The 11111-nt window shown below is 35.5% G+C and overlaps 1 protein-coding gene across 1 annotated transcript; it reads left to right on the forward strand.

Annotated features, from left to right (window-relative positions):
- Nucleotides 1-3762: 3762 nt before the first annotated feature.
- Nucleotides 3763-10766, forward strand: LOC125216252 (ADP-ribosylation factor GTPase-activating protein AGD3). Its single transcript, XM_048117912.1, has 19 exons — nt 3763-4273; nt 5024-5100; nt 5211-5311; nt 5790-5860; nt 6109-6171; nt 6631-6675; nt 7098-7163; nt 7263-7310; nt 7418-7513; nt 7596-7637; nt 7809-8024; nt 8120-8251; nt 8344-8568; nt 8645-8731; nt 8812-9147; nt 9264-9409; nt 9487-9580; nt 9656-10140; nt 10226-10766. The coding sequence occupies exons 1-19, from the start codon at nt 4229-4231 to the stop codon at nt 10338-10340; spliced, it is 2490 nt and encodes an 829-aa protein (XP_047973869.1). The 5' UTR covers nt 3763-4228; the 3' UTR covers nt 10341-10766.
- The last annotated feature ends 345 nt before the right edge of the window (nt 10767-11111 follow it).

The following is an 11111-nucleotide window of genomic DNA, read 5'->3' on the forward strand; positions in this document are numbered from 1 at the left end:
AATCCTACAAAGATGAGAATATGAGAAAAAAGATGAGAGAATGTAGATGATAAAAAAAAGATGAGAGAATGTGATTTTTTTTGTGTTGAAGTGGAGGTATTTATAGATAAAAATGTGAATTTTGGGAAAAAAAATTGAAAAATAAATTAAAAGTGGGTAGAAAACGAATATAATTTTTTGGGAAGTGGAAAAGTATTTTTTTTATTTAAAAACATTTTTTTAAATAAATTTCGAATTTTAAAAAAATAAAAATAAAAAATCGAATTAGCCGTTGGCCAATCAGACGTTGCCACGTATGGGTGCTCAGCGGCACGGAAGGACGAGCTGCAGCGGCGGACGGACGACGGGTGCTCAGTGGCACGGACGGACGGACGGTGCTAAGAGCACCGCTGCGGATGCTCTTAAGGCGTGGGGTCGAATGCAATAGTAGTATGTATGAATTATAATAAATGAGTACGACTTTTGTGTCAATGCTTTTTGGATAAATATATTTAATATTTATAAGTTTTTCCTTTCAAATTGAATTTAGGGGGCCTTTTGAAATTTAACTTATCCCTTTTGTGTTAGTATTGTGTGAAAAGAATATGTAAAAAGATTTATTCGTGCAAAATCCTTGAAATTGATGGAACTTTGCTGGTTAACCTCAACTTAATTGGCAAGACATTTTTTCTCTGATCAATGAATTAATGATTTGAATTATTATAAAGTTTATGAAAAATCATCATTGCTCATTTTTTATCTTCTCATCAAGATTTTTTTTCTCCACCAGACCTGATTTATCTGAAAAAATAAAAACTACTCTACAACCTTATTTTAGAAAAAATAAATGAGTAGGTGTCAAGATAACATGTGAGTGTGATTTGTGTTTTTGTTTACTTTCAGTTCTACTGCTATTTGTTTTCATTTTTATTTATTATTTATTTCATGAACGGAATATCGAGCAGAATCTTCCTCGGGATCCAAATAATAAAATGAAAAATGGAAAATGATTTTTGTTAATTTATTTTATTTTTGATAGCTAAATACCCTTTCGAATGTTGCTGTCATAGAGATGATTATAGATTTATATCAATTCAAGCAGAATATATTCCTTTACCTATATTGATTGATTGATAATCACGTTTTGTATTTGGCGGCTAGTATGTTAGTGTTGATTTTATACAATTAAAAGTAAAATTAAGTTGTCACATGCATTCTATTAGTATCAAATAATGTTGTGACATCATCGTACATGAAAACTTATGTGAATTAGGGAAGCAATTAAAACATAAAATATAATTTGAAATTTTAGTATATAGATCGAAGTATAATTTGTTCGGATTGAATTATTTCCGCAAAATAAATTAGTGATTTCAAATATGAGAACAATATATATATAAAAAAAAGAAGGCAGAAAAAGTAAATTGCAAGTGGTCAAAAAGTATACAAGGCTAGGCCATAGTTGCTGCCTTTATTTCACTTTTTCATTTGATTTCAGATTAGAGAATTCTTACTAGATTAGTACTTTATCAACAAAAATACAATAATGTACTACTAAAAGTGATAAGGGCATCAGTGGGTGTCCACTAATCCAATTAACTGCTAATTAATTTGATTCTTAATTGTTCAATTATATATTTTTGTTATAGTAATAAAAGTTAACACTTGCACAATCCACCTCGTATCGCATGTATCCCATATTCTATATTTTTAGGGAATTAATGAAAAAATAGAGTTGATAATTTTTGACACGATATAAAAATTCGCTAGGAACATGTACAAAAAATAATGAGTTTGAGTTAAGATTTATTGATTCATGTCCTTCTCGAGTCGACTCGTTAGGAACCTAATAACTTTTCGGTTCGAATAACCTATTAATAATATTATGATTTAAATTACTTTGTTCATTAAAATATATATATATATATATATATATACTTTAATTATATTTTCTAGGTTTACTTAAAATAGTGTAAATTAAGCTTTAATCTTGTAAATTAGATATATAAATTTAGTCGCATAATTCAGGATCATGTCGTGTCAATCCATGTCACTATCGTTATCGGTTTCATGTCGTGTGTTGGTCGTGCTCATATTTGAAGGTCGCATGTTTGATTCGTGTTCAAATTGAATGTTTTCTTACTAGGCTGAGCTCATATTCAAGTTGAGAGTTTCTTTAATATATTGGGTCAATCATTCATGTTAGGTCTTATTGGTTGAATCTTTGTTAGATAGACCGATATTGATCCAACTAGCATGGTTTATGACATAATGTTTTAACTACAATAATTAAAAATAATATGACCCTTTACTATTGTTATTCACACTATTTTTATTAAGTCATTTACATGAATATGGTAGATATTAAATGAATGGAAAACGGATATCATTGCATAAAAACATATTTCCTTGATTAATATTATTTTATTAGTTTTTTTGTCATTTTTGCCAAGTGGGTGGAGATAAATGTTAGCTCTTACATTCCAATAATTTTAATAAGAGTCAAATTGAAGTCACATATTAATGCAAGACAATGACTTTGTCATCAAAGACAATGGGAATGACCGAATGAGTGTTGTTACCCTAACATTAATGTCTCATTCCACCACAACCTTAACATTGCAATAGAAATAACTACAACCAAACAATTGCAAAAATCCAAATAATAAATAATAGTGTTACATAACTATGGATTAATGGAGCTTTCATTTGTCAAGATTCAGATGAATCGGAACGTCTTACTAAAGTCCATATTTTTGATATGCACTTGTTTTTTTTCAAATTTGGAAAGCCAACTCGTTCCAACAAAAACAATAATTTTACTATTCATAAATCATAGTAGTACTATTATTATCAATCCAAATTCGTCCCAAATCCATTGCACCCACGATTAGTCATAAAATACTAACCAAAATTGTTAGATAAATTGGGGAAACTACCTCCAAAATCAAATTGACAGCTAAAAAAATCAGTGGCATGAACATATTGTTATATGGTGCATCTAATCAATCATAGTTATAAAAAGAGAAAAAAATGAGAGAAACAATTTCTTTTATTATGATTGATTTGAGATACTACATGAGTATTACATATTAATATATCCATACCATTACTCTTATAGATTGAGCAAAATAATGAAATAATTCACTAATCCGTGAATGAAAGACTCATTTTTACTTGCCACAAATTTTAAGATCTTTTTAACATTAGAAAGTAAATACTTAGATTAAAAGGTTAGTAGATTTTCAATTTATATAATGGCGATATATTAATTTTATAATATAATTTAAGTGTAATGATCTAATGGAATTTACTAAGAATAAGAAAAGGATAAATATATCATTTATTAGGATACATTCAAAAATGGCGAAATGAGTTATTTAGGATACATCCAAAAATAGTGAAATGAGTTGTTTATTATGAACGAAAAGAATATTAAATATTATTACCAAATTATAATCATGGAACGTTTAATTAAAAAAGTAGTGGGCCATTACTAAAAAACAAGGCTAGATTTAAAACTATTGGTATTGAAATCCAAATATTACCAAATGTAATTATACTTGATCCATTTTTTTCACATTTTTGTCATTTTACTTTAGAAAGTACTTAGTAGATTTTTAACATTTGCTTATAACCATTAAACTACTCCTTATACTACTGTGATTAAAAAACTTAGTATATCATACTCCAAAATATAATTGAACATGAAATTGAAACTAATCAAACTAATTATTACACTTGAGAAAAAGACCACTCCATAAAATAAAATTGACACCTTTTCTTGATTCTTCAACAAAACATTCATCAATTCCCAAGATTTCTCCATTAACAGACCTCTCCATCTCACTTGGTCTCCACTCTCACTCTTCACTTTCCTCTCCCCTAGGGTTTGGGTTCCTCCCTTCATTCCATCTCTTCCCCTTCTCGGGTTTTGCACCAACATAATTCTGATTTCTGTACTCCACCAAATGGGAAAGTGTTAAATTGGGAAAGAAATAAAGCCCGCATTTTGTTTTTCAAGGAAAAGTAAACCCATTTCGAAAGAATTCATTTTTATTTTCATAGAGCTGAGATTTGGATCAGTGAGATCGGCAGAAATGGTAGTTATTGTAGTGATGGGTTAAGCTTTAAGGAGAGAGAAAGAAAAGATCTTGTTGTTAGCTGTCAATGGAAGTTTGGTGAAATTTATTGTTTGTTTAGAACTAAAAGAAGGTAAAAAAGGAGCAGAAGAATTGGGTCTGCCAACATGCATTTTGCTAAGCTTGATGACTCTCCTATGTTTCGTAAGCAGGTTGGTGCTTTTTGATCTTCCTTTTCAACTCATTTAATGAAAATTCTTGTAGCTGTTTGCTGTAAATAAGCTGAATTTGATATATTTTTTTTGCTTGATGACGATTGATTTAATTGTTTTCCTTATTTCTTGCTGCTCAAAACTGAAATCATGGTTAGTTTGTAATAAATTCATGCCTTTTCTGATCATAGAACACTGTCCCATTGGGCTGTGTGATTTTAATTATTTATAGGTATTATATCAGCTCTGAATTGATGATTCCAAGCTTTGGCCATCTGAAGTTAGAGGATTTGTTGTAGAAATGTTTAGGTTTAGCTCATGTCTCAAGATTGAAGATATGATGGGGGGTTTTTGGCTTAATTTTCTTCCCTCGTACATGACATCGTAAAGTGACAGTGGTAGATATTCAATTTCCTCGAACATTTGATAACTTACAAGCATGTACTCCTTTCTTTTCGTCTTTCGCCTTTTGGGCTTCAGTTTATATGGGGAAAGTAAGGAAGTCCTGGCACCGTGACATTTTCTAGTTGTGTTATCACTTTGAACACTTCACATTCAAGGATATTCTACAAATGTTTTGCTGGTATACAAATTTCTAGAAAGCAAAAGAATATCCTATTTAAAAGACTTTACTAGTCTCTGATTCTCTGAGAGCGGATGTGTCATTCCTGTAATTTGAGCCCATTCTGTCGCTCATTATTCGATTTTTTTTCAATGGTGGTTCTGTAACTCTGCTTTCTCGATGAACAGATACAAACTTTGGAGGAAGGTGCCGACTCCTTGGGTGAAAGGTGTTTGAAGTTTTGCAAAGGATGTCGAAGATACACGTGAGACCAATATTCTTCAGTTTCTAGAACACTAGACTTACATGTTATTCTCTATTTTTCTATTTGATAATGTGGAGTCTAAAGTTTGAAACATCTTTTTCTGCTTACAGTGAAGGACTCGGTGAGGGATATGATGGAGACATAGCTTTTGCTAGTGCCCTGGAAACTTTTGGTGGAGGCCATAATGACCCTATTAGTGTTGCCTTTGGAGGTATAAATGGACGTTCTAGATATTCACTGTCTGCAATCTAGTTAGATGGCTTGCATAAGTATTTATCTTCATTAACAGCCATGAAAATTGGCCTGTGCTGACTGCCATATGGATTCTCGAGTGTCAAATGTCAATCCATGGGAATACACAGTTACTCTCTCTCTCATTGCACGATCTAGAGAAATCTTAGTCACGTTAATATTGTTTAGCTGATTTGATGATATGGTATATATATGCTGACATCGCACCACATGCTATACACCTAAAAGATCTGTGTTATGGTCACATCTGTCTAGATCATTATGGATCAAGACTCAATTTGACTCAATTTGTTCTTGAATTTGTCTGATCTTGTTCCACAGTATTTTTTTGGTTCTCTTATTGGTAACACGCCTATTTATTTTCTTTATGGCAGTGGGCTTTTATCAGTGAATTGATTAAAACTGGTACTGTTAGTTTAAAATTCTTGCCCGTGTAGGTCCTGTAATGACAAAATTCACCATTGCATTGAGGGAAATTGGGACATACAAAGAAGTTCTTAGATCTCAGGTATGCACTTATGAATCTGGTCTCGATCTAGTATAAACTTCGTATACAGCTGAGGCCACCGAGGAAAAAATGTGTTATCAGTCTCTTGGAACTTGTTTTGAAAATGAAGCTTTACTTCATCTGTAACTTTGATAGACATCGTTTTATCTACTTTTATGAACGACACGGATATTGAATTTTATTGTGAATAAATGTGATAAGTTATCATGCAAATGTGCATATAACTGTATGCTTTTTTACTTGTGCAGGTTGAACACTTGCTAAATGATCGATTGCTGCAGTTTGTAAATTTGGATTTGCATGATGTCAAGGTACCCTTTTCTCTTTTACCCTTTTAGATTTGATAAAAACTGCAATGTATATCATTTGCTTGCTGTCTTAAATTGGTAATCATTACCCCAAAATTTGCTGCTATGTTATTTGTCTCACCACTCGCCAGAGTCCTTTATCTTTGTGATCCACTTGAACGTCTTTCTTTCTAAATGCCTTTTTCTTGATGGATGCTAGTTAAATGAAATCTAGTATTCTTCATTAGGCCCAAAATCTTGCCTTCCACAACTAAGATTCAGTATTCTATCATTCTATGCATACAACCCAAGTTCTTGGGTCCAGTGTTATTGTATTATTATCTTACTGCGCCACCTTCATGTATTTATTCTACTCGTATTGAAATTGACATGCCTCCTGTAAACATTTGTTAAGTCATCTTTATCCATATGTTCTGCTGTCTGTAGTTTTTGATCATTTCACTAATGGGTTTTAGCACACAGGAGGCACGCAAACGCTTTGACAAGGCTAGTCTTCTCTATGACCAGGTATTGTTCCATACCTATTCTCCTTGCTTTTGCGTGTAGCATCCAGTGCCTTCTGCCTGGGCACCTTGTTGGGTTGAAGAGTTGGGATCGAGCATTTTGAAATTGAACCTTAGAGTTTCTGCAGTAGGACAGCAACGGAACATATCAGTAGCGTTAACTTACAAGCCACACATTTTTGACCTTCTTCTGAAGTCCGGCCATGAAGGTCCTTCAAAATTTTCGTAACTTGCCAGATAGAGTCATTGTTATGAGCTTGGGATGAGTAAAACCTAATCAATTGCTAAAACCCCATAACAATTGCTAGCAGCCTAGCAGTACTTTGGGGTTGTCAGTTTCGTCTCTAAGAAGCAGGGTGTTTATTATGATAGACTTCTTTGACAACTTGCGTAAATTTTGTTAGTAAATCTATTATAGTTCTACAGGCTCGTGAGAAGTTTTTGTCATTACGAAAAGGCACAAGAAGTGATGTAGCAACTGTCCTGGAGGAGGTAACCATCAAACTTGTCGCATGATCATGAAGCTAAATCATTAAATCCATATAATACCCTTAACTGCATGTTTTAACATTGTATCTTGGAATCATCCAGGAACTCCATCATGCTCGGTCAACTTTTGAGCAGGCGCGATTTAATCTGGTTAGTGATTTTCCACTTACTATATATCTTTTGATTATTTCAAAGTCGATTTATGGTTCTGTTGCACAAGATTTCGAATGTGCTTAATTTGAATTCTTACCATCCAGGTTACTGCTCTTTCAAACGTTGAAGCAAAGAAAAGATTTGAGTTCTTAGAAGCAGTTAGTGAGACGATGGCTTCTCATCTTCGCTACTTCAAACAGGTAGAACTTAATGGCGAAGTGGTCAAACCTCTCAATCTAGTGTTTCTGTCGTTTCAAACCCTCTATTCTTTGGTTTGTGTAGGGATATGAGCTGCTGCATCAAATGGAACCATATATTAACCAGGTTCGTCTCAATTTCTTTGGGTTGTTGAAGTAGTTGAGAATATGAGTTATGATGATTATTTGTAATTCTATAAAGTTACTCTTCCTTCCATTAGTATTTTGGACGCACTATATGAATTCTATAATATTATGACCCGAGAAATATTATATGGACTGTTAATATTTGGTGCAGGTCTCGACTTATGCGAAACAATCAAAAGAGAGGTCCAACTATGAACAAGCAGCTCTTAACGAGAGGATGCAGGAATATAAAAGACAGATTGATAGGGAAAGCCGGTGGTCCTCAAATGGTTCAAAAGGATCTCCAAAAGGGGATGGAATACAAGCCATTGGGAGGAGTTCGCATAAGATGATAGAGGCTGTCATGCAATCTGCTGCAAGAGGAAAGGTCAGAGAGCTTTGATGTTATAACGCTCAGTCAATTTCTCTAGCTTATTCATTTTCTTTTCTTTATGCGTCGCTGAAGCTTGGAATTTCAATCAGGTCCAAACAATTAGACAGGGTTACCTCTCGAAGCGATCCTCGAACCTGAGGGGTGATTGGAAGAGAAGGTTCTTTGTCCTTGATAGCCGAGGAATGTTGTACTATTATCGCAAAAGAAGCAGCAAACCTTCTGTGAGTGGATACTTGAACTAAACCCTTATGTATCGTAGTTTTTTCTCCAGAAATACAGTCCTTTCAATCCCACGAGATATCTTTGGCTGCAGGGTTCGGGCGCTCAACTTTCTAGTCAACGGAATAGTTCTGAATTGGGTTCTGGATTGCTAAGTCGCTGGTTGTATTCTCATTATCATGGTGGGGTACATGACGAGAAATCGGTTGCTCATCATACCGTCAACTTGTTAACTTCAACAATAAAAGTTGATGCTGACCAATCAGATTTAAGATTCTGCTTCCGAATAATTTCCCCAACAAAGAACTACACACTACAGGTCTGGTTTTACAGTTTTATACTTCTCAAGTTTGCTATTGTTTCGACATTCATGAATTGTTCCGTTTGCTTGTCAGGCAGAGAGTGCCCTGGATCAAATGGATTGGATTGAGAAAATCACGGGGGTGATAGCCTCATTGTTGAGTTCCCAGACTCCCGATAGGGTAACATTTCCGAGTTGTTATACACTAATCATCTGTGATCGGAATATTTTCATTACTGAACGTTTCCTATCGTTGTTCAGTGTTTACCCGTTAGTCCGATGGGAAGCGGTCATCATCGGTCCACCAGCGAGAGTAGTTCATTTGAAAGCGCTGACTTTGATCATGGAGCAATCGAAGAGTACACTTCAGAGAGGTTTAACTCGTTACAGATAGACCGTCATGTGAGAAACACACAACAGCAAAGAACCGGTCTTAAAACTGAGAAGCCAATTGATGTACTGCGGAAAGTCTGTGGTAACGACAAATGTGCTGATTGTGGTGCTTCTGAACCAGATTGGGCATCATTGAATCTAGGTGTTCTTGTTTGCATCGAATGCTCTGGTGTTCATCGTAATCTCGGTGTGCACATATCTAAGGTATAGGTAGCATTATTACTAGGCCTTACCTTTGTCTTACATAATCTCTCGAAACCAAACACATTTTGCTCTATATTATAGTTAATGTGCAAGTCGATTCTTGCTCCTCCTTGCAGGTGAGGTCACTAACTCTCGATGTTAAGGTCTGGGAGCCGTCAGTTTTAAATCTATTTCAGTCTCTCGGAAACACCTTCGCCAATTCAGTATGGGAGGAATTACTGCAGTCGCAGGGTGTCTTCCAAGTCGATCTTGGCTCCAGGGGGTAAAGCTTGCTTTGATGAGCTGCTGTTTGTGTAAATTCTCTGTATCTCGTCGCTTATATTTTGGTTTCTTATGAAGGTTGTACCAGGCTAATAAGCCACAAATGCTTTACTTCAGCAAGCCCAGTCCCACGGATTCAATTTCTACGAAGGAGAAATTCATTCATGCCAAGGTAGTTTTCTCATCATCCTCGTATTCTTGTTATACTGTATCTCGTCTTATATGTATGCTGTTTCCGTTTGAACAGTATGCGGATAAGATTTTTGTTCGGAAGTCCAAGGACCACCAGCCTCTAGTACAGCAGATCTGGGATGCTGTCCGTGCCAACGACAAGAAGGCTGTATATGGGCTCATTGTTCACTCAGAATTAGACATAAATGCTATTTACGGGCAAGGAGCTAGTAGCTCGTCTCTTACCCTTGCCAGAGTAATGCTGTTGCAAGAGCAGACCGGCCATGATGATCCCTACTCCGATTGCTTGGAAGCTGAGGTGTTGCACGATACGTTTCCAACCTCCACAAACCCCCCATGCATGAGCGAGGACAGTCACGCTGGGGATCTCGATGGATGCTCCTTGCTTCACCTCGCTTGCGAGACTGCGGATATAGGAATGATAGAGCTTCTCTTGCAATACGGCGCAAGCATAAACGCTACCGATTCTAGGTCACACACGCCCCTTCATCGGTGTATCATCAAAGGCAAAGTCGCATTAGCAAAGCTTCTCCTAACAAGGTAACGAGTCGGTGAATAGTCTCATATGCTAACGAGGCACGCTGCATCGCCACATTTAAATTCTAATTGTGATTAATTACTTCAGAGGGGCTGATCCGCGAGCCGTTGATGACCAAGGAAGATCCGCACTTCAGCTTGCCGTAGAAACTAGTTTTGACGACAATGAGGTCCTTGCGATACTGTCGGAATCACATGGATGACGAGCTCAATCAACGAAAGAAGCAAGAAATGCATCGTTTTTAGCGAGGAAGACGGTTCCTGGGGCGTTGGGAGCAAGTCTACTGTAATTATGTATGATCGCTTGCTCTCGGAAGGAGAATGCCGTTCATGAATCCCAGGCTTCTGCAGAGGTAGCATATATGCTTCTACATTGACGATCTTGAGGTTAATTTAGCCATTATGATTAATGGTGATGAGAAAAAGATTTAGGTGTAATGAAATTGGTGTATTATAAGTATAATGTTTGTTGAGTTATTATTTATTTTTAATGGCGTGTTGTTGTTGTACATGGTATAGTTAGGATTTTGATGTTGTTTTGTTTTTGTTTTGTTTTTGAGTTGTGTATACATTGCCAAGAATTTGGATAGGAGTTCTCTTCTAAATTAATGTTGTTTTTAGGTGGTGCATGTATGGTCTCCCCTTTTTGCAATATTTATTTAGTTTAATTAGTTATGGGGGCTGGCTGCATCATAATTTCCTTGTTTTCATGTGATTGAGAAGTGTAGGAATAAATTCCAGAAAAACAGATGAAAAATAGAAATAGTTTATAGGTGTGCAAATAGTTATTTTGGGGAAAATAATAAGGTTTTCAAAACTTAATTTAAAGTCAAAAATTACATGTGACCAATTTAATCTAGAGGTTCTGGAATCAGCGGTCACGGTTCGGAACCGCAGGTTCTGGTTTTGGAAATTGTAGAACTGGAACCGAACTGCAAGATTGTTTCGCGGTTCCGGTTCTGGTTCCGAAGCGG

The sequence above is a fragment of the Salvia hispanica genome, chromosome 3 (assembly GCF_023119035.1).
Source record: "Salvia hispanica cultivar TCC Black 2014 chromosome 3, UniMelb_Shisp_WGS_1.0, whole genome shotgun sequence".
Lineage (NCBI taxonomy): Eukaryota > Viridiplantae > Streptophyta > Magnoliopsida > Lamiales > Lamiaceae > Salvia > Salvia hispanica.

Coding starts and splice junctions, on each gene's coding strand:
- LOC125216252 (XM_048117912.1), top strand. CDS start 4,229: ATGCATTTTGCTAAGCTTGATGACTCTCCTATGTTTCGTAAGCAG. Junction 5,101..5,210: donor AAAGGATGTCGAAGATACAC/GTGAGACCAATA, acceptor TTCTGCTTACAG/TGAAGGACTCGGTGAGGGAT. Junction 9,581..9,655: donor AGAAATTCATTCATGCCAAG/GTAGTTTTCTCA, acceptor CCGTTTGAACAG/TATGCGGATAAGATTTTTGT.